This window comes from Oncorhynchus nerka, linkage group LG19, assembly GCF_034236695.1.
Source record: "Oncorhynchus nerka isolate Pitt River linkage group LG19, Oner_Uvic_2.0, whole genome shotgun sequence".
Lineage (NCBI taxonomy): Eukaryota > Metazoa > Chordata > Actinopteri > Salmoniformes > Salmonidae > Oncorhynchus > Oncorhynchus nerka.
In genome coordinates this window covers 32,047,654-32,074,472 of record NC_088414.1, presented here as the reverse complement: position 1 = coordinate 32,074,472, position 26,819 = coordinate 32,047,654, and the positions used below count along the sequence as shown (strand labels likewise).

At 41.5% G+C, this 26,819-nt stretch overlaps 2 protein-coding genes across 4 annotated transcripts; both read left to right on the top strand.

The window, feature by feature from the left end:
* Nucleotides 1-173: 173 nt before the first annotated feature.
* Nucleotides 174-22,856, top strand: LOC115101413 (ribosomal protein S6 kinase alpha-3). 3 transcript variants are annotated; one of them, XM_029620886.2, is made up of 22 exons: nucleotides 174-498; nucleotides 964-1,005; nucleotides 2,047-2,163; nucleotides 2,343-2,424; nucleotides 2,576-2,656; nucleotides 2,774-2,853; nucleotides 2,967-3,085; nucleotides 3,304-3,341; nucleotides 3,516-3,658; nucleotides 3,845-3,915; nucleotides 4,287-4,375; nucleotides 6,948-7,012; nucleotides 8,730-8,832; nucleotides 8,936-9,060; nucleotides 9,168-9,293; nucleotides 9,389-9,478; nucleotides 14,029-14,187; nucleotides 14,372-14,533; nucleotides 14,709-14,785; nucleotides 16,516-16,633; nucleotides 19,732-19,872; nucleotides 19,978-22,856. In XM_029620886.2, the coding sequence occupies exons 1-22, from the start codon at nucleotides 433-435 to the stop codon at nucleotides 20,098-20,100; spliced, it is 2,217 nt and encodes a 738-aa protein (XP_029476746.1). In that variant the 5' UTR covers nucleotides 174-432; the 3' UTR covers nucleotides 20,101-22,856. The 3 variants fall into 3 exon arrangements, with proteins under 3 accessions (XP_029476746.1, XP_029476747.1, XP_064860953.1); XM_029620887.2 differs by having other exon boundaries at nucleotides 175-498; nucleotides 2,979-3,085; XM_065004881.1 differs by lacking the exons at nucleotides 174-498; nucleotides 964-1,005 and adding an exon at nucleotides 1,620-1,703 and having other exon boundaries at nucleotides 2,979-3,085.
* A 132-nt stretch (nucleotides 22,857-22,988) lies between these two features.
* LOC115101414 (eukaryotic translation initiation factor 1A, X-chromosomal-like) lies at nucleotides 22,989-26,008 on the top strand. The gene is made up of 7 exons (XM_029620889.2): nucleotides 22,989-23,166; nucleotides 23,740-23,823; nucleotides 24,074-24,177; nucleotides 24,461-24,511; nucleotides 24,593-24,674; nucleotides 24,920-25,011; nucleotides 25,761-26,008. Exons 1-7 carry the CDS (start codon nucleotides 23,151-23,153, stop codon nucleotides 25,764-25,766), a joined length of 435 nt encoding a protein of 144 aa, XP_029476749.1. The 5' UTR covers nucleotides 22,989-23,150; the 3' UTR covers nucleotides 25,767-26,008.
* Nucleotides 26,009-26,819: the final 811 nt, after the last annotated feature.

The window sequence follows — 26,819 nt, the reverse complement described above, 5'->3', positions numbered from 1 at the left end:
ATGTAAGTTCTAGATTACATTTTCCATGTCACATCGAGGCTTATTGCATATTTGATCAACTTTAACCTAGTAATTGCTTATCATCACCTGTTTTGATGCCATATCATGTCCCTCCCAACCAATGACGTATGACGCATTCCAGAGCCTCGTTCTGACATACAGGTAGACCGAACCACGGCGCCATGTTGAGAGAGAACGGAAGTGAGTGATTTTTGATGTGGAAAAAGTGTTTATGAAGTTCCTAGAAAACATTGGCAAGAGTGATGAAAGCCGTTTAAACGCACAGTTAGGGTTGAACTGGAACCATTTTACTATTTTGGTTTTCTCGTTTAAGAGAACCCCCCCCCCCCTCAAGAAATACTTTTTCGAATCCCACCCTTGACAGTGTCAAGTCACTGAAAGCGCGCCGCAGCGACTGAACTCTTGTCGAAGATGCCCTTGGCACAGTTTGGAGCAGACCCATGGCAGAAAATGGCCTTGGAGAATTCGGAAAACGAGGTAATGAACATGCCAATGAACGATGGCCACCTTAGCTGTATTTGTCAAACGTTTGACGCGGGCTGTTGTGAATCCACTTCCTCACACAGTTTGTGGGACACCAACTTCGATTTAGTTTCGCATAAACTGATTATTAAACTTAAGCGATTAAAAAAAGGACTACATATTTGTGATTAAAGCTGTCTTATTTCTCAAGAAGTGCAGGCTGATAACTAACAGCCATTTGTTGCAGGACATCGTGAGGGGGGGACAAATCGCTAACTACTCACTACAGCGAACATGTGATATTTATCGTTCAAGTTGCCATGTCTAAAGTGTAAACTGGGTCTATTAAATGCAGTTTTATTTCTATATGTTCTAATCAACTAACAATTGGCCCTGAAGCATCTTACACAGTTTCAAAAACACGAGCCCACCCCAATTTTGTGTGAGAGACAAAGTTAAATCGCTTTCTCTGTGTTACAGGTCATGGATGACTCAATGGGGGAGGATGAAACCGTATGTAGTGTGAGTAAACATTTTTAATAATCTCACCTGTCTTCTCCCAGACTGTCTCATTTTCACAGGAGGTTGGTGGCACCTTAATTGGGGAGAACGTGCTCGTGGTAATGTCTGGAGAGGAATCATTGGAATGGTATCAAACACATGGTTTCCATGTGTTTGATGCCATGCCATTTCCTCCTTTCCAGACATTATTTTGAGCCGTCCTCCCCTCACTAGCCTCCACTGGTGTGTGCATATGTGTTTATGTTTCATGTTCTCTCTCAATTCAGTTTTCTCTCTTTGTCCTCTCTCACCTACTCACACACCTACATCCAGGCACTCCACAATAATACTGAGTACTATGTATTAATATGGACTAGTGGTGGGGTCGGTGAGAGCAAAATTATTAAAGAGAAGATAAGGGTAGCGAAAGAGTGAAAGTGACTGTGAAAGAGGGAGAGTGCATGCTATGTCTTTTAGTCATCCTCCTCCACACCTTTTGATGCAGTGGGAGGGGGTGTTGAATGCGTGGAGCCGGTTGCAAGCTGTCCGTCGGCAGCTCCCTCCCCCGGCAGATCAGAGCGTAGTGCAGTCTATCCCAGCGCAGCCACACTGTGACACAGGGAGAGGGGCTCTGCTGGCCCAGCACCGGGATGGGGGATTTGGACACCGCTGGGGCAGAACACGGGCCAAAGAAGGAATTTGCTGAGAGCTGGTGTGCTGTACGTGGGTCTGATGTGGCTTGGTGTTGTGTTTGGGTGGGAAAGCATGGGATTTGATTTCTCCATCCTCCCACAGTATGACTCTCTGCTCTAGTGCAAAGAAAAGGTTCTGAGTATGCAGCGCTGAAACAGTCTCTTTCTTGGTAGGGTTTTACTTCAAAACTTGTGAATGTATTTTATTTTATTAATTCCATTGCTTCTCTTTATTATTCTTTGTGACGTGTGTCTGTACATTTGTTTGTTTGTTTTATAGAATTACTGTGTATTCCTATTCTCTCTCCACACTGCGGTGCATTTGGCGCGTACCTGGTTTTGTTTTGACTGTGTCTCTAATCTTTCACAGGATGAGGGCTCAGTGAATGAGATCAGTATCACAAACCATGTTAAAGAGGGCTCTGAAAGGGCTGATCCTAGGCAGTTTGAGCTCCGCAAGGTACTGGGACAGGGATCCTTTGGGAAGGTAAATGACAGTGTGTGAGATGAAACTGTGTAGTGGTCGAAATATATATTTTTTTAAATGATGAATTATGGTTTTCATATCTCTGAACATTTGTGTATATTAGACTGACTGATTGATGGATGCTGTTGGGTTTAATAGCTGAACTGATATGTGTCTCTTCTCTATGTTCCCCTGTTCAGGTGTTCCTTGTGAAGAAAATAACAGGGCCTGATGCTGGACAGCTGTATGCTATGAAGGTGCTGAAAAAGGCCACTTTGAAAGGTACATTAGTCTGCTGTGATAATTATTTTTTTCTGTGAATATATTATGCTTGCAATGGTTTTAAAACTACTTTACAACTACAGTATATATATATATTTTGAATTATATTACAGTCGTGTTTTTAATTGTCATTTCTTTCACGAATCATCAGTGCGAGATAGGGTCCGTACCAAGATGGAGCGAGACATTCTGGTAGAGGTGAACCATCCTTTCATAGTCAGACTACACTACGGTGAGTTATCAGACATCATCTGCCTGCCCTGTCATATGTCTACGTCTGATATAAGCACAGGTCATTAAACCTTACAGATGAGTTTTGACTTCAATATGTACCCATGATTCTTCACAGCATTCCAGACGGAAGGGAAGCTGTACCTGATTCTGGACTTCCTCCGAGGTGGAGATCTATTCACACGGCTGTCTAAAGAGGTGAGCAGAATTCAAATAATAATAATTATTTATTTATTTTACATTTTAAAAAATGTTTATTTTTTCCTGGTAATTCATGTCCATATTATATTAGGTGTGTTGTTTTTAACAAGTCTGTCTACCAGGTGATGTTCACAGAGGAGGATGTGAAGTTCTACCTGGCAGAGCTGGCTCTGGCCCTGGACCATCTGCATGGCCTGGGAATCATCTACAGAGACCTTAAACCTGAGAAGTACATATTACACTAATGCTATGACATTGCTTCTTCCCATTAGGTACTTGTTTCTCTTCCAATCAGCAACCTGGGAAATGATTGCATTTTTTTTATTTGTATAAATCGAATGTTATTTTGAGCTTCGAATTTATGTTATATACTGACTGTTTACTGTATGTGTTTCTGCTGGTGGATGTTGAATTTCCTCTCTGACTGAGATCACTCTGTCCTTTCAGCATTCTGTTAGATGAGGAGGGCCATATCAAACTCACTGGTGGGTGATTTTCTGCTCCTATTACATATTAATGTTTCATATTCACACTCGGCCTGACTCAGCCACCGAGCAGAATAAGAAAGTGTTTTTAATGCCTTTTAATTGTAGGAGCCCTTAGTCTTCCTATGTACCATTTTCAGCTCGACTCATTTTGCTGCCCTTTGTTTGTTCCAGACTTCGGCCTTAGTAAAGAGTCCATTGATCATGAGAACAAGGCCTACTCTTTCTGTGGAACAGTGGAGTACATGGCACCAGAGGTCGTGAACCGCCGAGGACACACCCTTAGCGCTGACTGGTGGTCCTACGGCGTGCTCATGGTGAGTGCTGGAGTTCCAAATGGTTCTGTCTCTCTGCAATTCATTACCCTGGGATGTGTTCAAATATCTGATATTCAGTATCAAGTGTGTCCACATTCATATCTGCCTGGATGGGCCAATGTGTCCAATGGCTGACATTGCCACTGATTAGACATGTTAATACAATGTTGTTTTCATCTTCCCCAGTTTGAGATGCTGACTGGGACACTGCCTTTCCAAGGGAAGGACCGGAAGGAAACCATGACCATGATACTGAAGTGAGTCTTACTCAACCTGTCTTGAGTACAAGTTTAACCCGGCTGTTAGCACACAACAGTTTGATCTTGTTCCACCTCTTTAAGGAATACCTAGGATAGGATAAAGTAATCCCTCTCACCCCCCCTCCCCTTAAAAGACTTAGATGCCTTATTGTAAAGTGGCTGTTCCACCTCTTTAAGGAATACCTAGGATAGGATAAAGTAATCCCCCCCCCCTTAAAAGACTTAGATGCACTATTGTAAAGTGGCTGTTCCACTGGATGTCATAAGGTGTTTGTAAGTCGCTCTGGATAAGAGCGTCTGCTAAATGACTTAAATGTAAATGTAAATGATCTCAATCTACCATGGTAATTATTTTGTTTGCACTGCAGGGCCAAGTTGGGAATGCCACAGTTCCTGAGCCAAGACGCCCAATCTCTCCTACGTAACCTTTTCAAACGCAACCCAGGCAACAGACTAGGTAATCATTCTCCATCACTAAAAGGGTATTGTGCACCATGGCTTGTAACTGATGATTGCTTAAAGTGGCAATCAACAGTTGAAACAATAACAAAGCGCATCCCTGCCCTTGTTTTGGTAAAAAGCTGAGGGGTGGGGCTGGAGAAATGTAACCACTCTTAAATTCATAGACATAGCTATGGATGCAAAGATTGACCATTCATGATATCAACATTTATAGTTTTAAAAGTTTAGGCTATGAAGTGTTTTTACGTTTACTTTGTTTACAAACATTGGAGTAAAAACAGCTTATTATGTTGTTATGGCGTACAACAGTTGAACTAAGTTCATGAGGTATTTTGTAAGTTATCTTATTCAACCAATACATTTGAAGTCGGAAGTTTACATACACCTTAGGCAAATACATTTAAACTCAGTTTTTCACAATTCCTGACATATAATCCTAGTAAAAATTCCCTGTCTTAGGTCAGTTAGGATCACCACTTTATTTTAAGAATGTAAAATGTCAGAATAATAGTAGTGATTTATTTCAGCTTTTATTTCTTTCATCATATTCCCAGTGGGTCAGAAGTTTACATGCACTCAGTTAGTATTTGGTAGAATTGCCTTTAAATTGTTGATCTTGGGTCAAACGTTTCGGGTAGCCTTCCACATGCTTCCCACAATAAATTGGGTGAATTTTGACTCATTCCTCCTGACAGAGCTGGTGTAACTGAGTCAGGTTTGTCGGCATCCTTGCTCGCACATGCTTTTTCGGTTCTGCCCACAAATTTTCTATAGGATTGAGGTCGGGGCTTTGTGATGGCCACACCAATACCTGGACTTTGTTGTCCTTATTTTGCCACAACTTTGGAAGTATGCTTGGGGTCATTGTCCATTTGGAAGACCCATTTGTGACCAAGTTTTAACTTTCTGACTGATGTCTTGAGATGTTGCTTCAATATATCCACCTAATTTTCCTACCTCATGATGCCATCTATTTTGTGAAGTACAGCAAAGCACCCCCACAACATGATGCTGCCATCCCCGTGCTTCACGGCTTGCAAGACTCCCCCTTTTTCCTCCAAACATAACAATGGTCATTATGGCCAAACAGTTCTATTTTTGTTTAATCAGACCAGAGGACATTTCTCCAAAAAGTACGATCTTTGTCGCCATGTGCAGTTGCAAACCGTAGTCTGGCTTTTTTAAGGTGGTTTTGGAGCAGTGGCTTCATCCTTGCTGAGTGGCCTTTCAGGTTATGTCGATATAGGACTCGTTTTACTGTGGATATAGATACTTTTGTACCTGTTTCCTCCAGCATTTTCACAAGGTCCTTTGCTGTTGTTCTGGGATTGAGTTGCACTTTTTGCACCAAAGTAGGTTCATCTATAGGAAACAGAACGCGTCTCCTTCCTGAGCGGTATGGCGGCTGCATGGTCCTATGGTGTATATACTTGCGTACTATTGTTTGTACAGATTAATGTAGTACCTTCAGGCGTTTGAAAATTGCTCCCAAGGATGAACCAGACTTGTGGAGGTCTACAATTTTTTTGTTGGCTGATTTTCTTTAGATTTTTCCCATTATTTCAAGCAAGGAGTCACTGAGTTTGAAGGTAGGCCTTGAAATACATCCACAGGTACACTTCCAATAGGCTAATTGACATCATTTGAGTCAATCAGAATTTTCTAAAGTCATGACATAATTTTCTGGAATTTTCCAAGCTGTTTAAATGCACAGTCAACTTAGTGTATGTAACCCACTGGAATTGTGACGCAGTGAATTATAAGTGAAATAATCTGTCTGTAAACAATTGTTGGAAAAATTACTTGTGTCATGCACAAAGTAGATGTCCTAACCGACTTGCCGAAACTATAGTTTGTTAACAAGAAATTTGTGGGGTGATTGAAAAACAAGTTTTAATGACTCCAATGACTCCATGTGTATGTCAACTTGTGACTTCAACTGCACATATTTCATTCACAAGTCCAAAAATGTTTGTAGCAATCACAGATTGCCCCTTTAAATGAATCTCACTCGATAGAAGAAGAAAAAAAATATCTTGCCACTCTAGGCGGAACATAGTGTTTGGTTGTCTCCCAAGTGGTGCAGTGGTCTAAGGCACTGCATCGCAGTGCTAGAGGCGTCACTACAGATCTGGATTCTAGCTGGGCTGTGTTGCAGCCAGCCGTGACCGGGAGACCCGTGAGGCGGTGTACAATTGGCCCAGCATTGTCCGGGTTAGGGGAGGGTTTGGACGGCAAGGATGTCCTTGTCCCATCGTGTTCTAACGACTCCCGTGGCGGGCCGGGCACACTGACACGGTCGCAAGTTGGACTGTTTCCTCTGACCCATTGGTGAGTCTAGCTTCCGGGTTAAGTGTGCAGTGTGGCTTGTGGCAGGGTTGTGCTTCAGAGAATGCATGACTCTCGACCTTCACCTCTCCCGAGTCCGTACGGGAGTTGCAGCGATGGGACAAGACTGTAACTACCAATTATATACCATGAAATTAAATTTGTCATCACTGAACTGCAATCATATTACAAAAGATACCACAGGTATCCTGTAATGTGTGTGAATTTGTTGTTCACAGGTGCTGGTCCAGATGGAGTGGAAGAGATCAAGAGACATTCCTTATTTTCCACAATTGACTGGAACGTAAGTTTGCATATTAATATGCGTTTGCCATCTGCCTGCTCCTCTGTCAGTGTGTATTATAAATGCTTTATGTTTTTAAACTCTCGAGTGGCGCAGCTGTCTTTAGTTCTAGAGGCGTCACTACAGACCCTGGTTCGATTTCGGTCTGTATCACAACCAGCCTTGACTGAGAGTCTCATAGGGCGGCTCACAATTGGCCCAGCGTTGTTACGGTTTGGCCGGATTAGGCCATCATTGTAAATAGGAATTTGTTCTTAACCTGTCTCGGACTTGGGTTCCATTCCGCTCGCGCAACCCCTCGCCAACAGCCAATAAAATTGCAGGGCGCCAAATACAGATCAACAGTAATCTCATAAATCACATTTCTCAAACATACAAGTATTAGGCACCATTTTAAAGATACAATTCTCGTTAATCCAGCCACAGTGTCTGCTTTCAAAAATGCTTTACAGCGAAAGCTCCACAAACGATTAGGTTAGGTCACCACCAACTCACAGAAAAACCCAGCCATTTTTCCAGCCAAAGAGAGGAGTCACAAAAAGCACACAGAGATAAAATTCATCACTAACCTTTGATCTTCATCAGATGGCACTCACAGGACATCATGTTACACAATACATTATGTTTTGTTCGGTAAAGTTCATATTTATATCCAAAAATCTTATTTTACATTGGCGTGTTAGATTCAGTAGTTCCAAAACATGCAGTGATATTACAGAAATACTCATAATAAATGTTGATGAAAATACAGCTATTATACATTAAACTTTAAATACACTTCTCCTTAATGCAACCACTGTGTCAGATTTTTTAAACTTTACGGAAAAAGCATAATCTGAGAACGGCGCTCAGAGCCCAAACCAGCCAGAGAAATATCCGCCATGTTGGGTCGTCAACATTATTCATAAATAGTATCATAAATATTCACTTACCTTTGATCTTCATCAGAATACACTCTCAGGAATCGCAGTTCCACAATAAATGCTTGTTTTGTTTGATAATGTCCTTCATTTATGTCCATTTATGTCCAATAGCTTATTTTGTTAGGGCGTTTGGTAAACAAATCCAAATGCGATCTTATCTATTTGGACAAAATGTTTAAAAAAGAAAATTGTCAAACTAAGTATAGAATCCATTTTTAGGATGTTTTTATCATAAAAGTTCAATAATGTTCCAACCGGAGAATTACATTGTCTGTTGAAAAGCAATGGAACGACATCTACCTCTCAAGTGAAAGCGTGTGACTGAGAACGAGGCAGTAGGCAAACCACTGACTCAGAGCTCCCATCCGGTCCTACATCACATGAGAAGCCTGAAACAACGTTCTAAAGACGGTTGACATCTAGTGGAAGCCTTAGGAAGTGCAAAATAACCCATATCCCACTGTGTATTCGATAGGGGTGACTTCAAAAACTACCTCAATTTCCCACTTCCTGTTTGGATTTTTTTCTCAGGTTTTTCCTGCCATATGAGTTGTGTTATACTCACAGACATCATTCAAACAGTTTTAGAAACTTCAGAGTGTTTTCTATCCAATACTAATATGCATATATTAGCATCTGGGACTGAGGAGGCAGTTCACTCTGGGCACGCTATTCATCCAAAAGTGAAAATGCTGCCCCCTATCCCAAAGAATTTAACTGACTTGCCCAGTTAAATAAAATGAACATGTTAAGGTTTATTCCAATGTTTCCCCCTTTTTTTGGTATGCCTGTAGAAATTATTCAGGAGAGAACTCCATCCCCCCTTCAAACCTGCGAGTGGCAGACCTGATGACACCATCTACTTTGACTCTGAATTCACTGCAAAAACTCCACGGGGTAAATGACAGATTCTTGTTTGGTGCTTTATACAATACACAGTTTCATAATTGTGTGTGTGAATGAAAAGTAATGAGGGTTGACATGAGGATTTTCCCCACAGACTCTCCCGGCTGTCCCCCGAGTGCCAACACCAACCAGCTGTTTAGAGGCTTCAGCTTCGTGGCCATCTCAGATGAGGAGAGTCAACCTCCACAGAACATTAACATCAACATGTCCTCTATACAGGTACCAACACACGCACGCACTGGATAGGTCCCTGTATTTATTTATTATAATATGGTTGTGTGTGTGGAAATAATATAATTGGTCTCTGTGTCTATCTCTCTCTTCAGCAACTCCACAGAAACACAGCCCAGTTTAGTGATGCCTACGATGTGAAGGAGGACATTGGTGTGGGCTCTTACTCCATATGCAAACGCTGTGTTCAGAAGAGCAACAGTATGGATTATGCTGTAAAGGTGAGCTGTAACGCTGGGGCTGCCCATGTCACACCCTGGGAATGCCCATGGTAGAATGGTAGGATTAACTGTTATTACTGATGTTGTTATCCCAGATCATCAGTAAGGCCAAGAGGGACACAACAGAAGAGGTGGAGATTCTTCTGCGCTATGGACAGCACCCCAACATCATCACTCTCAAAGATGTGAGTCATTACATCAGCAGTATGCGAATGAAGCAAGCAGCAATGTTTTTTAAATATTTTTTTATGTATTTGACTTTTTCTTCCTAATTTTGATCTTCTCGCATCACTGCGACTCCCCAACGGGCTCGGGAGGCGAGTCATGCATCCTGCCAAACAGCACTTCTTAACACCCGCTCACTTAACCTGGAAGCCAGCCGCACAAATGTGTCGGAGGAAACGCTGTTCAACTGACAACTGAGGTCAGCCTGCAGGCCCACAGCCTGCCACAAGGAGTCGCTAGAGCACGACGAGCCAAGTAAAACCTCTACTAACCCAGACGATGCTGGGCCAATTGTGCGACACCTTATGGGATTCTCGATCAAGGCTGTTTGTGATACAGCCTGGGATCGGACCGGGGTCTGTAGTGCTGTCCTTAGACCGCTTCGCAACTCGGGAGGCCCTGCGCTGTTTTGCTTTTAAGTCTCAGTTGTCACCGTTGACTGAAGTTACAGCAAGATGGTGTTATTATCCTAAATTCAGCAATAAAAGAAACGTCCTCTCACTGTCAACTGCGTTTATTTTCCGCAAACTTAACGTGTAAATATTTATATGAACATAATAAGATTCAACAACTGAGACATAAACTGAACAAGTTTCACAGACATGGAGGGTCATGTCAGGATGAGCCTGCAGGAAGGGTACCATATGAGGGAGGAGGATGTCTTCCCTGTAACGCACAGCGTTGAGATTGCCTGCAATTACACCAAGCTCAGTCCGATGATGCTGTGACACACCGTCCCAGAACATGATGGGCCCTCCAAATCGATCCCACTCCAGAGTACAGGCCTCGGTGTAACGCTCATTCCTTCAACGATAAACGCAAGTCCGACCATCACCCCTGGTGAGACAAAACTGCGACTCGTCAGTGAAGAGCACTTTTTGCCAGTCCACATAGGCGACGTTGTTGCCGGTGATGTCTGGTGAGGACCTGCCTTACAACAGGCCTACAAGCCCTCAGTCCAGGCTATTGTGGACAGTCTGAGCACTGACGGAGTGATTGTGCATTCCTGGTGTAACTCGGGCAGTTGTTGTTGCCATCCTGTACCTGTCTTGCAGGTGTGATGTTCGGATGTACCGATCCTGTGCAGGTGTTGTTACACGTGGTCTGCCACTGCGAGGACGCTCAGCTGTCCGTCCTGTCTCCCTATGTCCCTATGTCTCCCTATGTCTCCCTGTGTCCGTCTCACAGTACGGACATTGCAATTTATTTCCCTGGCCACATCTGCAGTCCTCATGCCTCCTTGCAGCATGCCTAAGGCACATTCACGCAGATGAGCAGGGACCCTGGACATCTTTCTTTTGGTGTTTTTCAGAGTCAGTAGAAAGGCCTCTTTTAGTGTCCTAAGTTTTCATAACTGTGACCTTAATTGCCTACCGTCTGTAAGCTGTTAGTGTCTTAATGACCGCTCCACAGGTGCATGTTCATTTAATTGTTTATTGTTCATTGAACAAGCATGGGAAATAGTGTTTAAAAGACAGGGTCCTGAACGAGGGACATTTCTTTTTTTGCAGAGTTTTATATATATATGTGTGTGTGAACTTCAGAGTTCAACCTTTATCTATTACAGTTGAAGTCGGAAGTTTACATTAAAACTTGTTTTTCAACCACTCCACAAATTTCTTGATAACAAACTATAGTTTTGGCAAGTCGGTTTGGACATCTACTTTGTGCATGACACAATTAATTTTTCCAACAATTGTTTACAGACAGTGAATTATAAGTGAAATAATCTATCACAATTCCAGTAGGTCAAAAGTTTACATACACTAAGTTGACTCTGCCTTTTAAACAGCTTGGAAAATTCCAGAAAATGATGTCATGGCTTTAGAAGCTTCTGATAGGCTAATTGACATAATTTGAGTCAATTGGAGGTGTACCTATGGATGTATTTCAAGGCCTACCTTCAAACTCAGTGCCTCTTTGCTTGACATCATGGGAAAATCAAAAGAAATCAGCCAAGACCTCAGAATTTTTTTTGTAGACCTCCACAAGTCTGGTTCATCCTTGGGAGCAATTTCCAAACGCCTGAAGGTACTACATTAATCTGTACAAACAATAGTACGCAAGTATATACACCATGGGACCATGCAGCCGTCATACCGCTCAGGAAGGAGACACGTTCTGTCTCCTAGAGATGAACGTACTTTGGTGCAAAAAGTGCAACTCAATCCCAGAACAACAGCAAAGGACCTTGTGAAGATGCTGGATGAACCAGGTACAAAAGTATCTGTAGCCACAGTAAAACGAGTCCTATGACTCGTTCAGGCCGTTCAGCAAGGAAGAAGCCACTGCTCCAACACCGCCATAAAATGCTAGACTATGGTTTGCAACTGCACATGGGGACGAAGATTATACTTTTTGAAAAAATGTCCTCTGGTCTGATGAAATAAAAATAGAACTGTTTGGCCATAATGACCATCGTTATGTTTGGAGGAAAAGGGGAGGCTTGCAACCCGAAGAACACCATCCCAACTGTGAAGCACAGGGGTGGCAGCATCATGTTGTGGAGGTGCTTTGCTGCAGGGGGGACTGGTGCACTTCACAAACTAGATGGCATCATGTGGAAGGAAAACTATGTGGATATATTGAAGCAATATCTCAAGACATCAGTCAGAAAGTTAAAGCTTGGTTGCAAATGGGTCTTCCAAATGGACAATGACCCTAAGCCTACTTCCAACGTTGTGGTCAAATGGCTTAAGGACAATAAAGTCAAGGTATTGGAGTGGCCATCACAAAGCCCTGACCTCAATCCCGTAGAAAATGTATGGGCAGAACTGAAAAGGCGTGTGCGAGCAACGATGCCTACAAACCTGACTCTGTTACACCAGCTCTGTCAGTAGGTATGGGCCAAAATTCACCCAACTTATTGTGGGGAGCTTGTGGAAGGCTACCCAAAACGTTTGACCCAAGATCAACAATTTTTAAAGGCAATGCTACCAAATACTAATTGATTGTATGTATACTTCTGACCCACTGGGAATGTGATGAAAGAAATAAAAGCTGAAAGAAATAATTCTACTATTATTCTGACTTTTCACATTCTTAAAATAGTGGTGATCCTAAAACAGAATTATTACTTTGATTAAATGTCAGGAATTGTGAAAAACTGAGTTTAAATGTATTTGGCTAAGATGTATGTAAACTTCCGACTTCAACTGTATTTGAGTTTATATGGTTCTGACTCTTGTATTGTATAATCATGCGCGTTTGTATTGTGCTTATATCGTGTGTACACTGAGCAAAAATATATAAATGCAACATGTAAATTGTTGGTCCCACGTGTCATGAGCTGAAATAGAAAATCTCTGAAATGTTCCATATGCACAAAAAGCTTATTTCTCTTTAATTTTGAGCACAACTTTGTTTACATCCCTGTTAGTCAGCATTTCTCCTTTCCCAAGATAATCTATTCACTTGGCAGGTGTGGCATATCAAGAAGCTGATTAAACAGCATGGTCATTACACAGGTGCACCTTGTGCGCTGGGGACTATTTAAAAAGCCACTCTAAAATTTGAAGTTTTGTCACACAACATAATGCCACAGATGTCTCATGTTTTGAGGGAGTGTGCAATTGGCATGCTGACTTCAAGAATGTCCATCAGAACTGTTTCCAGATAGTTAAATGTTCATTTCCCTACCATAAGCTGCCTCCAACATCGTTTAACATAATTTCTAACTGGCCTCACAACCGCAGACCACGATGTCAGCACTCCAGACAAGGACCTTCACATCCGGCTTCTTCGCCTGAGGGGGTGGGGGTATTTCTGTCTGTATTAAAGCCCTGTTGTGGGGAAAAACTCATTCTGATTGGCTGCTCCTGGCTCTCCAGTGGGTAAGCCTGACTCACAAGTGGATGGACCTATGCCCACCCATGGCTGCACCCCTGCCCATCCATGTAAAATCCATAGATACGGGCCTAATTTGCTCTGTACATGTGTAAACATGTATACGCAGGGCCCAGCTTTAAAAGAGACCTTGGTCTCAGTCTGTGTTCCTTGTTGAAATAAAGGTATAATTTAAATTTACTAATTTAAACTAACTAACTCAGTACAATATTTTTCATTGTTCCATATTGCTTTTATATTGTTGTTCAGTATATTTAATATATGGCACATCAGGTTTGAATTCTCATGCTGATCAAAGCTCTAATCAAATCCAGACATTATATACTTTTGAATGGCACTTCTGGTTTTGGTGGGAAATACCGGTTTACCCGGGAGGAAAGTGATTTATTCGCCGGATGGAACATTTGTAAAATACCGGGAAAATATATAACCCTAGTGCGTGTCGGACATTTCTGGGATATTTTGTTTCGGCTCATGATGCATGGGACCAACACTTTACACGTTGAGTTCAGTGTAGATTCACAATGGAATTGTTTCATTGTTTGGCTAGTATGTCAATGTTCTGAGAGTTATGGGAATATTTTTTTATGTGCTGAATACTCTTCTATAATGAGTTATTTGTGAGTGTCTCTCTGGGTGATATTGTGTGCCCTGTTAACTGTAGGTGTTTGACGATGGGCGCTCAGTGTACCTGGTGACAGAGCTGATGAAAGGAGGAGAGCTGCTGGATAAGATCCTCAGACAGAAGTTCTTCTCTGAGAGGGAGGCCAGTGCAGTTCTCCACACCATCACCAAAACTGTGGAGTACCTGCATGCACAGGGGGTAAAACATTCACCATCACAATGATGCATAATACTGATATTACGTGTTCCAAGTATATACACTATATTTTGAGCACTTTGCTACTTTCAATACACAGGACCTTTCTACTGTATAAGCAATACGAGTTGACAATCTACAATTTGACTCACTATGTCACTGTTGGAATTTCTGTCCCCCTGCTCAGGTTGTCCATAGAGATCTGAAGCCCAGTAACATACTGTATGTGGATGAGTCTGGAAACCCAGAGTCCATCCGAATCTGTGACTTTGGCTTCGCCAAACAGCTGAGAGCTGAAAATGGACTCCTGATGACTCCCTGCTACACGGCCAACTTTGTCGCCCCCGAGGTGCCTCTTCTTCTACATGTTTCTGTGACTAGTACCTGCATGCTCAGCTAATGGTCGTCTAACTATAACAAGTTGATCGTATTTTCAGTTTTCAATATATTTGTCTAGTAACTGACATGGCATTCTTTGCATTATGTATTCTAATGCAGTGTGCCATACTTCCTATTGTTGTTAGGTCCTGAAGAAACAGGGCTATGATGCAGCCTGTGATATCTGGAGTCTAGGAGTGCTGCTCTATACAATGCTTACTGGGTATGCGTGCTTTACCAATAGTAATGCAGCCAATGATGTTCATGAAAATGTGAACACACACAGTGGGGAGAACAAGTATTTGATACACTGCCAATTTTGCAGGTTTTCCTACTTACAAAGCATGGAGAGGTCTGTAATTTTTTATCATAGGTACACTTCAACTGTGAAAGACTGAATCTAAAACAAAAATCCAGAAAATCACATTGTATGATTTTTAAGTAATTAATTTGCATTTTATTGCATGACATAAGTATTTGATACATCAGAAAGCAGAACTTAATATTTGGTACAGAAACCTTTGTTTGCAATTAGAGATCATACGTTTCCTGTAGTTCTTGATCAGGTTTGCACACACTGCAGAAGGGATTTTGGCCCACTCCTCCATACAGACCTTCTCCAGATTCTTCAGGTTTCGGGGCTATCGCTGGGCAATACGGACTTTCTGCTCCCTCCAAAGATTTTCTATTGTGTTCAGGTCTGGAGACTGGCTAGGCCACTCCAGGACCTTGATGCTTCTTACGGAGTCACTCCTTAGTTGCCCTGGCTGTGTGTTTCGGGTCGTTGTCATGCTGGAAGACCCAGCCACGACCCATCTTCAATGCTCTTACTGAGGGAAGGAGGTTGTTGGCCAAGATCTCGCAATACATGGCCCCATCCATCCTCCCCTCAATACGGTGCAGTCGTCCTGTCCCCTTTGCAGAAAAGCATCCCCAAAGAATGATGTTTCCACCTCCATGCTTCACGGTTTGGATGGTGTTCTTGGGGTTGTACTCATCCTTCTTCTTCCTCCAAACACGGCGAGTGGAGTTTAGTCCAAAAAGCTCTGTTTTTGTCTCATCAGACCACATGACCTTCTCCCATTCCTCCTCTGGATCATCCAGATGGTCATTGGCAAACTTCAGACGGGCCTGGACATGCACTGGCTTGAGCAGGGGGACCTTGCGTGCGCTGCAGGATTTTAATCCATGACGTCGTAGTGATACTAATGGTTTTCTTTGAGACTGTGGTCCCAGCTCTCTTCAGGTCATTGACCAGGTCCTGCCGTGTATTTCTGGGCTGATCCCTCACCTTCCTCATGATCATTGATGCCCCACGAGGTGAGGATCTTGCATGGAGCCCCAGACCGAGGGTGATTGACCGTCATCTTGAACTTCTTCCATTTTCTAATAATTGCACCAACAGTTGTTGCCTTCTCACCAAGCCGCTTGCCTATTGTCCTGTAGCCCATCCCAGCCTTGTGCAGGTCTACAATTTTATCCCTGATGTCCTTACACCCTCTCTGGTCTTGGCCATTGTGGAGAGGTTAGAGTCTGTTTGAGTGTGTTTGACAGGTGTCTTTTATACAGGTAACGAGTTCAAACAGGTGCAGTTAATACAGGTAATGAGTGGAGAACCGGAGGGCTTCTTAAAGAAAAACTTAACAGGTCTGTGAGAGCCGGAATTCTTACTTGTTGGTAGGTGATCAAATACTTATGTCATGCAATAAAATGCAAATGAATTACTTAATCATACAATGTGATATTCTGGATTTTTGTTTTAGATTCCATCTCTCAGTTGAAGTGTACCTATGATAAAAATTACAGACCTCTACATGCTTTGTAAGTAGGAAAATGTGCAAAATCGGCAGTGTATCAAATACTTGTTCTCCCCACTAATACAATAGCAACAATAAAGTACATTCATATTTTATTAGTCCTTATTATTAGTATGTATTTATCTTGATATTTCAGGTTCACTCCTTTTGCCAATGGACCAGAGGATACTCCCGAAGAGATCTTGGCTCGGATCGGCAGTGGAAAGTTCTCTCTGACGGGTGGCTACTGGAATTCAGTCTCCACAGAGGCCAAGGTATGTCTGGGATGTCGGTTGTACTGCAGCGCTGTGCTTTCCATAGTATCCAATTACTCTATGATAGTGGTTTCAAAACGGAATCCTTTTCCTAGCACTATACAGTGCATTCGGAAAGTATTCAGACCCCTTCACTTTTTCCAAATGTTTTAGACTTATTCTAAAATTAATTCAATTTTTTTTTCATCAATCTACACACGATACCCCATAATGATTTTTTTTTGCAAATGTATTAAAAATAAACAAAATTAGTAGTCAGATCCTTTGCTATGAGACTCGAAGTTGAGCTCCGGTGCATCCTGTTTCCCAATGATCATCCTTGAGATGTTTCTACAACTTGATTGGAGTCCACCTCTGGTAAATTAAATTGATTGGACATGATGTAGAAAGGCACACACCTGTCTATATTAGAGGTCAACTCCGATACCGATTATTGGAGGACCAAAAAGCAGATACTGATTTAATCGGCCGATTTTAAAATAAAATAATAAAAATATTTGTTTTATTTGTAATAATGACAATTACAACAATACTGAATGAATACTTATTTTAACTTAATATAATACATCACTGAAATCAATTTAGCCTCAAGTAAATAATGAAACATGTTCAATTTGGTTTAAATAATGCAAAAACGAAGTGTTGGAGAAGAAAGTAAAGTGCAATGTAAGAATGCTAATGTTTCATATGAAAGCTGGTGGTTCCTTTTAACATGTCTTCAATATTCCCAGGTAAGAAGTTTTAGGTTGTAGTTATTATAGTCCTATAATTCCTATTTCCCTCTATACCATTTGTATTTCATTAACTTTTGACTATTGGATGTTCTTATAGGCACTTTAGTATTGCCAGTGTAACAGTATAGCTTCCGTCCCTCTCCTCACTCCTCCCTGGGCTCGAACCAGCAACACAACGACAACAGCCACCATGGAAGCAACGTTACCCATGCAGAGCAAGGGGAACAACTACTAGAAGGCTCAGAGCGAGTGATGTTTGAAACGCTATTAGCACACGCTAACTAGCTAGCCATTTCATTTCAGTTACACCAGCCTCATCTCGGGAGTTGATAGGCTTGAAGTCATAAACAGCGCAATGCTTGACGCACAACGAAGAGCTGCTGGAAAAACGCACGAAGGTGCTGTTTGAATGAATGTTTACACGCCTGCTTCTGCCTACCACCGCTCAGTCAGATACTTAGATACTTGTATGCTTTTATTTATTCGTTATTTTACATGTTCTCATTTGCAGCAACGACCTGGGGACTAGTTACAGGGGAGAGGAGGGGGGATGAATGAGCCAATTGTAAACTGGGGACACTGCCCTGCTTGTATGATTATATGCAACGCAGGACATGCTAGATAATATCTAGTAATATCATCAAACCATGTGTCGTTAACTAGTGATTATGATTGATTGTTTTTTATAAGATAAGTTTAATGCTAGCTAGCAACTTACCTTGGCTTACTGCATTCGCGTAACAGGCAGTCTCCTTGTGGAATGCAACAAGCGAGGCAGGTCGTTATTGCGTTGGACTAGTTAACTGTAAGGTTGCAAGATTGGATCCCCCGAGCTGACAAGGTGAAAATCTGTCGTTCTGCCCCTGAACCAGGCAGTTAACCCACCGTTCCTAGACCGTCATTGAAAATAAGAATGTGTTCCTAACTGACTTGCCTAGTTAAATAAAGGTATAAAAAAATAGGCAAATCGGTGCCCAAAAATACCGATTTCCGATTGTTATGAAAACTTGAAATCGGTCCTAATTAATGGGCCATTCTGATTAATTGGTCGACCTCTAGTCTATATAAGGTCCCACAGTTGACAGTGCATGTCAGATCAAAAACCAAGCCATGGGGTCAAATAAATTGTCCGTAGAGCTCCGAGACAGGATTGTATCGAGGCACAGATCTGGGAAAGGGTACCAACACATTTCTGAAGCATTGAAGGTCCCTAAGAACGCAGTGGCCTACATCATTCTTAAACGGAATTGTTTTGGAACCACCAAGACTCTTCCTAGAGCTCCAGAGTTCCTCTGTGGAGATGGGAGATCCTTCCAGAAGGACAACCATCTCTGCAGCACTCCACCAATCAGGCCTTTATAGTAGAGAGTGGCCAGACGGAAGCCACTCCTCAGTAAACGGCACATGACAGCCCTCTTGGAATTTGCCAAAAGGCACCCAATGGACTCTCAGACCATGAGAAACAGATTCTCTGGTCTGATGAAACCAAGATTGAACTCTTTGGCCTGAATGCCAAGTGTCACATTTGGGGGAAACCAGGCACTGCTCATCACCTGGCCAATACCATCCCTACAGTGAAGCATGGTGATGGCAGCATCATGCTGTGGAGAATAGTCAGGATCGAGGGAAAGATGAATGGAGCAAAGTACAGCGATCCTTGATGAACCTGCTCCAGAGCTCTCAGGACCTCATGAGTGGCCCAGCCAGAGCCCGGACTTGATCCCAATCTAACATCTCTGGAGAGACCTGAAAATAGCTGTGCAGCGACGCTCCCCATTCAACCTGACAGCTTGAGAGGATCTGCAGAAAGAATGGGAGAAACTCCCCAAATACAGGTGTGTCAAGCTTGTAGCGTCATACCCAAGAAGACTCGCTGTGATTTTTATTTATTTTATTTTTACCTTTATTTAACTAGGCAAGTCAGTTAAGAACAAATTCTTATTTTCAATGACTGCCTAGGAACAGTGGGTTAACTGCCTGTTCAGGGGCAGAACGACAGATTTGTACCTTGTTAGCTCAGGGGTTTGAACTTGCAACGTTCCGGTTACTAGTCCAACGCTCTAACCACTAGGCTACCCTGCTGCCAAAGGTGCTTCAACAAAGTACAGAGTAAAGGGTCCTGAATACTTATGTAAATGTGATGTTTTAGATTTTTAAATACATTTTCAAAAATGTCTAAACCTGTTTTTGAATTGTCATTGTGTGTAGATTGAGGGAATAAAAATGATTTTAATCAATTTTAGAACAAGTCTGTAATGTAACAAAGTGGAAAAAGTGAATGGGTCTGAATACATTCTGAATGCACTGTATACTTGATGGAAGTGATAGTATGCACAATCTGAACATTGGCATTGCTGTCTTTAGGACCTAGTGTCCAAGATGCTGCATGTGGACCCCCACCAGAGGCTAACTGCTGCTCAGGTGCTGCGACACCCTTGGATATTACACAAGGACCAGTTGCCCAAGTACCAGCTCAATAGACAGGATGCTCCTCATTTGGTCAAGGTAACTAAACTTTATTCAATGCACAAGTCTCTCTTTTCTGACACTCTGAAAGCTTCTCTGCTGGGTATTGATAAATTAACACCAAGACTGTTCTCCCTCTTACAGGGCGCGATGGCAGCCACTTATTCTGCTCTGAACATGCATGTTCCCCCTGTGCTGGACCCTGTAGGGCGCTCCTCGTTAGCGCAAAGAAGAGGAGTGAAGAAGTTGACCTCTACAGCCCTGTGATCCACTAGTATCAATCTCACCTGTTTAATGCTACTGCACCAGTGCATTAGTGTGTTTCGACTCCCGCTGTGTTAGAAGAACAGTGTGTAAGACCAAAAAGAAACGGTAACCCATTCACTGAGAAAATGTATCATGTATTTGCTTGTACAATCATCACTGCCTTCAGACCAAGAGTTACAAACTCTTGGAAAGGCTGAACTGTATATTTTATGAAAATGAGATATTTACTACAAAAATAGAATTAAATGTATACGGGTTCCTACAGGTCTGTGTTTTAAACAGAGATTGTGTTAAGCACTGGGGGATGAAGGGGTTTGGAAAGGGTTAAAATGATGTTTCCCCCAGTTGCATGGAGCACAGTCAGTCCCCCTTATTCCAAATCAACCGCTAAGCCCCTACCCCCTACCTATGCACTTGTATAGATCTGAAAATATTCGATACGTGTAAACAGTCATATTTTTAGTTAGGTCAATTTTTAGAATGTTATATTGTTCTAATTCCAGACATTTGGGTACATAGCATTGCTTAAATATTCCCCATGTCATGTTAAATGGGGAGCTAACCATAGAAATAGAATGAATGGAACTGACTTGGTGCTCTAACCCTGGCAATTTGACTGGTTAACGAACTCACCGTATAGCCCCACAGTGGAGGTGTCATAACACTCCTAAAACCTAGCAGTTAAACAGGGAAATGGTTCCAATTGTTTTTCCACCATTCATTTTTCCCATATGATACTTAATAAGGGCTTTGTTTGGTGAAGGTTTACCCTGGCGTGTCATTTTGATGACCATGTAAATCTCTGACAAGTTGACTAACCAATATATTTGTCTCCATTTACTCTGCTTCAAAAATGCTAATTAGTGTCCAAGTAGACAACACGCAAGATTACAAATACCTGCAAGCTCATGCACGTGCTGACACCTTTGCTAACAGTTATTGTGTCAAGACAGTTCACATAATTGTCAATTTAAATACATAATTGTCCATTTAAATACATTTTGCCAATGTATTCATTACTAAATGTAACTAAAATGGTTAATCCAGACATTATCTCCTTTGCCTCGATTTGGCAGTCTCGTCCAGGTCATCATGGCATTTGTAGTTCTTTATGATAGCCACGTTCACAGTTAATTAGCACATTTTTTTTTGGGGGGGGGGGGTAAATACAGGCAAATATATTTATAAGTCACCTTGTCCTAGAGAGATTTACACCGTTATCAAAAGCCCTTATTTTAAGCGTTTCTAAAATTCCCTATGGGAAAAATGAATGGAGCCATTTCCTTGTTTGACCCCTAGGTTTTATTTGGAATATTCTATCAATAGATTCTGGATTGCCATGGTAATGTAGAATGTTCATTCAAATTATGCTAGCTCAGGGGTGTCAAACTTTTTGCATGGAGGGCCTTGTCTGTCGGTTTTTTGTTTCAATCAATCCCTAGACAACCAAGTGTGGGGGGGCCTTACTAATTTGTGATCTTAATTCATCAATCAGGTACAAGGGAGGAGCAAGAACACGCAGACACTCGGCCCTCCGTGTAATGATTTTGACACTTGTGTGCTAGCTGATGTGGCTCATGAATGTATTTTTTGTGATGTCAGTTGAGTTGACTTAACAGATTGAAGTTTATACTTCTTGCTTTTACTTTCTGCCATTGGTCTAGGGAACAAATATACAGGTTAAGACAACGTCGTCACAAATCTGGGATCATTGGTGTTCGTTAACTACCAGCGCCATTGCTAACCAGCACAGCTGGTCCTATTCTTGCAAAGAGTTATGGGCTATTAGAATCTTGTTTTCTTAACCTTTGTCATATTCAACCTAGTCATAGGTACACTCAATGGCTGCCAGTCCAGCCATTATGCTACCGTTGACTTTAATGGGGATGCCTGTTATATTCATTCTATTTCTATGGAACTATTATGGCTGCCATGGAATGTTTTAGTGTCATGTTTTTGCATCATTGCCCAATTCAGACATTCAGTTTTATACAATTTTCTATTTTATTTTTATATTCCCCATGTAGCTATTGTTAATAGTGAGCTAACATGGCTGCCATAGAATGTTGAAGTGTCAATATAAAATGCATTATGATGCGGAAACCGCATTGGCTCAACTTTCTAAATACAAGGCTCTGGGAATAAGCAACATGGAATTATTACTATATTGCTTATGTATTGGGCAATTAGGGTTTGGACACTGACAAACTCCTTAATAGTGCAACAGTTTACCAAGGCCCTGTCAGCAATGGGGGAGAAAAAGTGCTAACCTCCTTCCTCACTCCAGTATCTGCTGCTGCACTTTCTCTCAGACCTTTGTGTTGGGGCAGGGCCCAGAGGGGTTGGAGTTTTCTTGCTTTACTTAGTCTTTCCATTTTTTTTGTCCTTCTCATAATCATAAAGGGAAACGTGAACTTGGGATATACTTATAGCAATTAAGATTACTTTTCCAGTATACTTTTAAGAGACCATTAAGAATGTATTTTTGTATATTTTCTACTTGGTGTGCATGATGGTCACAGAACAGCTTTAGTTAGGGGGGGTTAAGGGAAAGGGAAGGGCTTTCCAAGAAGATGCTGGGGAAATGTAACATGCTAGATGGAGGGGTGAATAGATAGCGTCTTTCCCCTCTGATTGTTTCCATGTTTTACAGATAAATGTTTCTCAGATGTGGGCCAGGCAAGTGACTGCAGCTTCATTTGTAACCTAAAAAATGATCATGAATACATCAAATAAATATACAATCAAGTAATGCATCAATTGTTCATTCTTTCCTCCACCGAAAGGCCACATAACTATCCATTTTAATGAGTATATGATGTAGGAGACCAGATCGGTTAGGAAACATGGGAAGCCACTTTTTAAACCCTAATGCTGCTTCACGGTGTTGCAAGCGGAAGTGGTTTCCCCGTGAAAGCTAAGCTAACAAGCTTGCTAACTTTGTAAGTGTGTGACATCGTCACGGATTGGTATTTCATTCCGTTTTTATAACACACAATTCGATACGGACAAAACAGGACTGATTTAACAAAGCCTGTTAGTTTGGGAATATGCCGAAGAATAAAGGTAAGTAGCAAACATGTTGCCTTTGGTTGTTAGCTAACGTTATTCCATGGAATGGTTGATGTTTATGCTAGCTAGCTAGCCACCCGGGCCCATGCTTAACAACGTGACTGGAGGAAGGCACCGTATGGCATTTAACAAATATTTAAACGTGTGGAAACGTTGCTTAACCTTCATTACCACCAATGTCATATTGTTTATATTATCGCAATTTGACTATTAATAATTTAGGAATTCGACTGGCGAACTATGAACTGCCTTTTGTTACATTATTTTGCGCAACTGAATGACGTTAGTACCAACTAGTGCGGTAGGCCAAAAATATCCCTGCCCTGTGCCTATCACCCTGCCCTGTGCCTATCATCTTGAGCCTCAGCCCTGATGCTGTCACATTAACTAACTAGCACAGGTAAAAGGGATTAATTAAAGTATATTTGTAGCTAGGCTACAGCCATTTGGTTGGCCTATTTATCCGTGTTTATTTGACTCATGTTTCCAATGACTGGTGGAATTGGAATGACAGTCACCCATTAGAAAAATTGGCATTCTAATACATCTCTCATCCTCTCATTACAGGTAAGGGAGGAAAGAATCGACGACGTGGTAAAAATGAGAATGAATCAGAAAAGAGAGAGCTGGTTTTCAAAGAGGATGGCCAAGGTGAGTGCAAGGTCTCCCTTCAACCTTATTTAGTCTGTAAATTTAGCAAATAGGTTCTGACTTAATTTCAACCAATTGTCAACTGCTTTAACACTGACCATGCTAACAGTGTAGCTACTAATCGAATACAGTTATGATCTAGATGTATTCAACATTTGTGTGCTCCCTGGTTACCAGTTCAGCACTTACATTTGAGTGACCTCTATGAATTGCCTAACTGCTTCATCTCTGTTCGTCTGTTCTAATCTAGAATATGCACAGGTCATTAAGATGTTGGGTAATGGACGACTGGAAGCTATGTGTTTTGATGGAGTGAAGCGACTTTGCCACATCCGAGGAAAACTACGGAAAAAGGTAATTCTGTACACAGTAGCCTATATAGCGTTAGTGCTACTAGTCACAAAATTTGGCAAATAGCTGCAGGCTGAAGACTGTTGATCATATGTGAACTGTATAAATGCAATCCAATGACATCATCCTTTACGCGCTACTTCTGTAATGCTTTGGGTTGGAAATGACATGAGGGTTGACAGACTCTTCTACCTGGTCTGTATGTGTCCAGTTCTATGATGGAAGTATTACAGTTAATATACTCCAAATTCTCCTTGCTGACATCTTGTTATTCTCTCTTGGGCAGGTTTGGATCAACAGTTCAGACATCATCCTGGTGGGACTTCGAGATTACCAGGTAATAATTATGAGAGACAAAAATCAGCAATGGTTTGTATTTTTTAATGATAATGATAATACATTACATTCTTCCTTAAAGGACCAAAAAGCTGATGTTATCCTGAAGTACAATGCAGACGAGGCCAGGAGTTTGAAGGCTTATGGGGAGCTTCCTGAACATGGTAAGTATCTGGGACCTACCTGCTTTTCGACCACTGAATGCTCAGCTATGAAAAGCCAACTGACATTTACTTCTGAGGTGCTGACCTGTGATTATTATTTTACCCTGTTTGTCATTTATGAACATTTGATCATCTTGAAGACCGATCTGGCTTTAATGGCCATGTACTCTTATGATTATGGGCACATGTGCACTCCTTAAGGCAAACTATTTAATTAACGGTGAGTGTATGTTCTAACTCCCTAGCTAAAATCAATGAGACCGACACGTTTGGACCTGGTGACGACGAGGACATTCAGTTTGATGACATTGGAGATGATGACGAGGACATTGATGATGTGAGTAGAAGGTTCCTCTTGCAAGTCACAAGGAAAGCTGTCAATGAGTAATAGGCTTGGGCGATATACCGCATACCAGGGTATTTCAAAATACGGTATGATTTTAAGTTAAGTATAACTAAGAAATCTAAGATGCCATGAATTATATACAGCACAGGGCTCCAGCTATACATTTAATCTACTAAGTGGCTAAATGTCAATATCAAGCTTCTTGGTTACAGCAGACATATTCAATCCCTGCCTGGATTAAGATCCCTGTTACAATGTTCCATCTTCGCCATGTTCTGTTATAATCTCCACCCGGCACAGCCAGAAGAGGACTGACCACCCCTTATAGCCTGGTTCCTTCCTAGGTTTTGGCCTTTCTAGGGAGTTTTTCCTAGCCACTGTGCTTCTACACCTGCATTGCTTGCTGTTTGGGGTTTTAGGCTGGGTTTCTGTACAGCACTTTTATATATCAGCTGATGTAAGAAGGGCTATATAAATTGATTTGATTTGTTTCCTAAATTGTTTTGTGCGCCCCTTGTATGCACTTCTGGTAATACTGTATACCCCGGTATGGCACAGAAACGGTATGGAATCTGAATACCCCCCAACCCAAATGGATAACTCATGTAGTCAATCAACTGAAATCACATACAATTGAGTGAAATGCTTTTTCGCTCTGTGCATTTTGCTTGAACATTTTGTCTTTGCTATTGGTTCAGGTAATACTACTTGGTAACATGCCTCTCTCCCCTTCCTCTCAGATCTGAATCAGGACTATTGTGTGCCACATCATTTACGCAGAGGAAAGTGGACATTTCTATAATCCTCAAGTCAGTTGAGACTGCTTAAGACCTGGAATCTGTCAAATGAGAACATCATCACACCTACTTCAGTTCACACTTCATATTTTTGTTATAGGTGTAATATATTTATATTTTATTCCATCTCATGCGGAATATAGGCTCAAATTACAGAACACCAGAATTTAAAATAAAAAAACTGAAATAAATGTTTGGTCTGAAGATTTGTTGTCTAAAACAAAGTATCCCCCCTTTTTTTAGAACATACTTTTCTTTTCTTGATATTGATGATCAATAAAGTAATTATTTTAAAATTTGTGCTAATTTGATATGCCTTTTTCAATCAAAAACCATCTTGGCTGGCAACAGAAATTTCACTTTGTAAAAATGGTGAAAGCAGGTAGAAGAACTCTGTCCTATTGGTAAACCTTTTATTTAGCATTTACAGTATTGGCACAACACTGGACCTAGTATGTAATAGTGCCTTGTTTTTATACAGTATTCCACCTATCAATAACAATGCTGCATTTAATCCTAGGAAACAGATACTTCACCCAGTTTTGTAACCAAATTAGGAGTGCTCAAAAAGATCTGTGCTAGGCCCACAGCATGATCACGGGTGAACTCAGGCAAGGATGGTCTCTTCGCATTTGTTTTATTTGCTATGGCTTGATGACACGCACAGAATTTGGCTGGCTTTGCTACAAAGTCAGACTGACCGTACCGGGCGAGGTTAATTTGAGTCTGGAGCGAGACCGCCGCAGGGTACCCAGTCTTGCTCAGATGCTGCGCACCACTTAATCCACGCTCACGTCTCTGGGCAGAGGGGATCAGAGACACATCTACTCAAAAGTTTTGACGCTGTCATTGTAATGTTTTTAACTAATAGCCTATTTGAAGAAAACATATTAATAATAAAATTAAGACATCAGTTATCTATTTCCAAATTCATATTGGGCTTTTTTAAGAAAGGTATTATTTCACCCCAAATATTGCCCAATGGAAAATAAAACGCACGAA

Bases quoted from the DNA above. Each gene is read 5' to 3' on its own strand.
- LOC115101414 (XM_029620889.2), top strand. The intron at 23,824-24,073 runs GTGAGTGCAAGG...GTTCTAATCTAG, and splicing joins TTTCAAAGAGGATGGCCAAG to AATATGCACAGGTCATTAAG. The intron at 24,675-24,919 runs GTAAGTATCTGG...CTAACTCCCTAG, and splicing joins TGGGGAGCTTCCTGAACATG to CTAAAATCAATGAGACCGAC.
- LOC115101413 (XM_029620886.2), top strand. From the start codon at position 433: ATGCCCTTGGCACAGTTTGGAGCAGACCCATGGCAGAAAATGGCCTTG. The intron at 4,376-6,947 runs GTAATCATTCTC...TGTTGTTCACAG, and splicing joins CAACCCAGGCAACAGACTAG to GTGCTGGTCCAGATGGAGTG. The intron at 9,479-14,028 runs GTGAGTCATTAC...TGTTAACTGTAG, and splicing joins ACATCATCACTCTCAAAGAT to GTGTTTGACGATGGGCGCTC.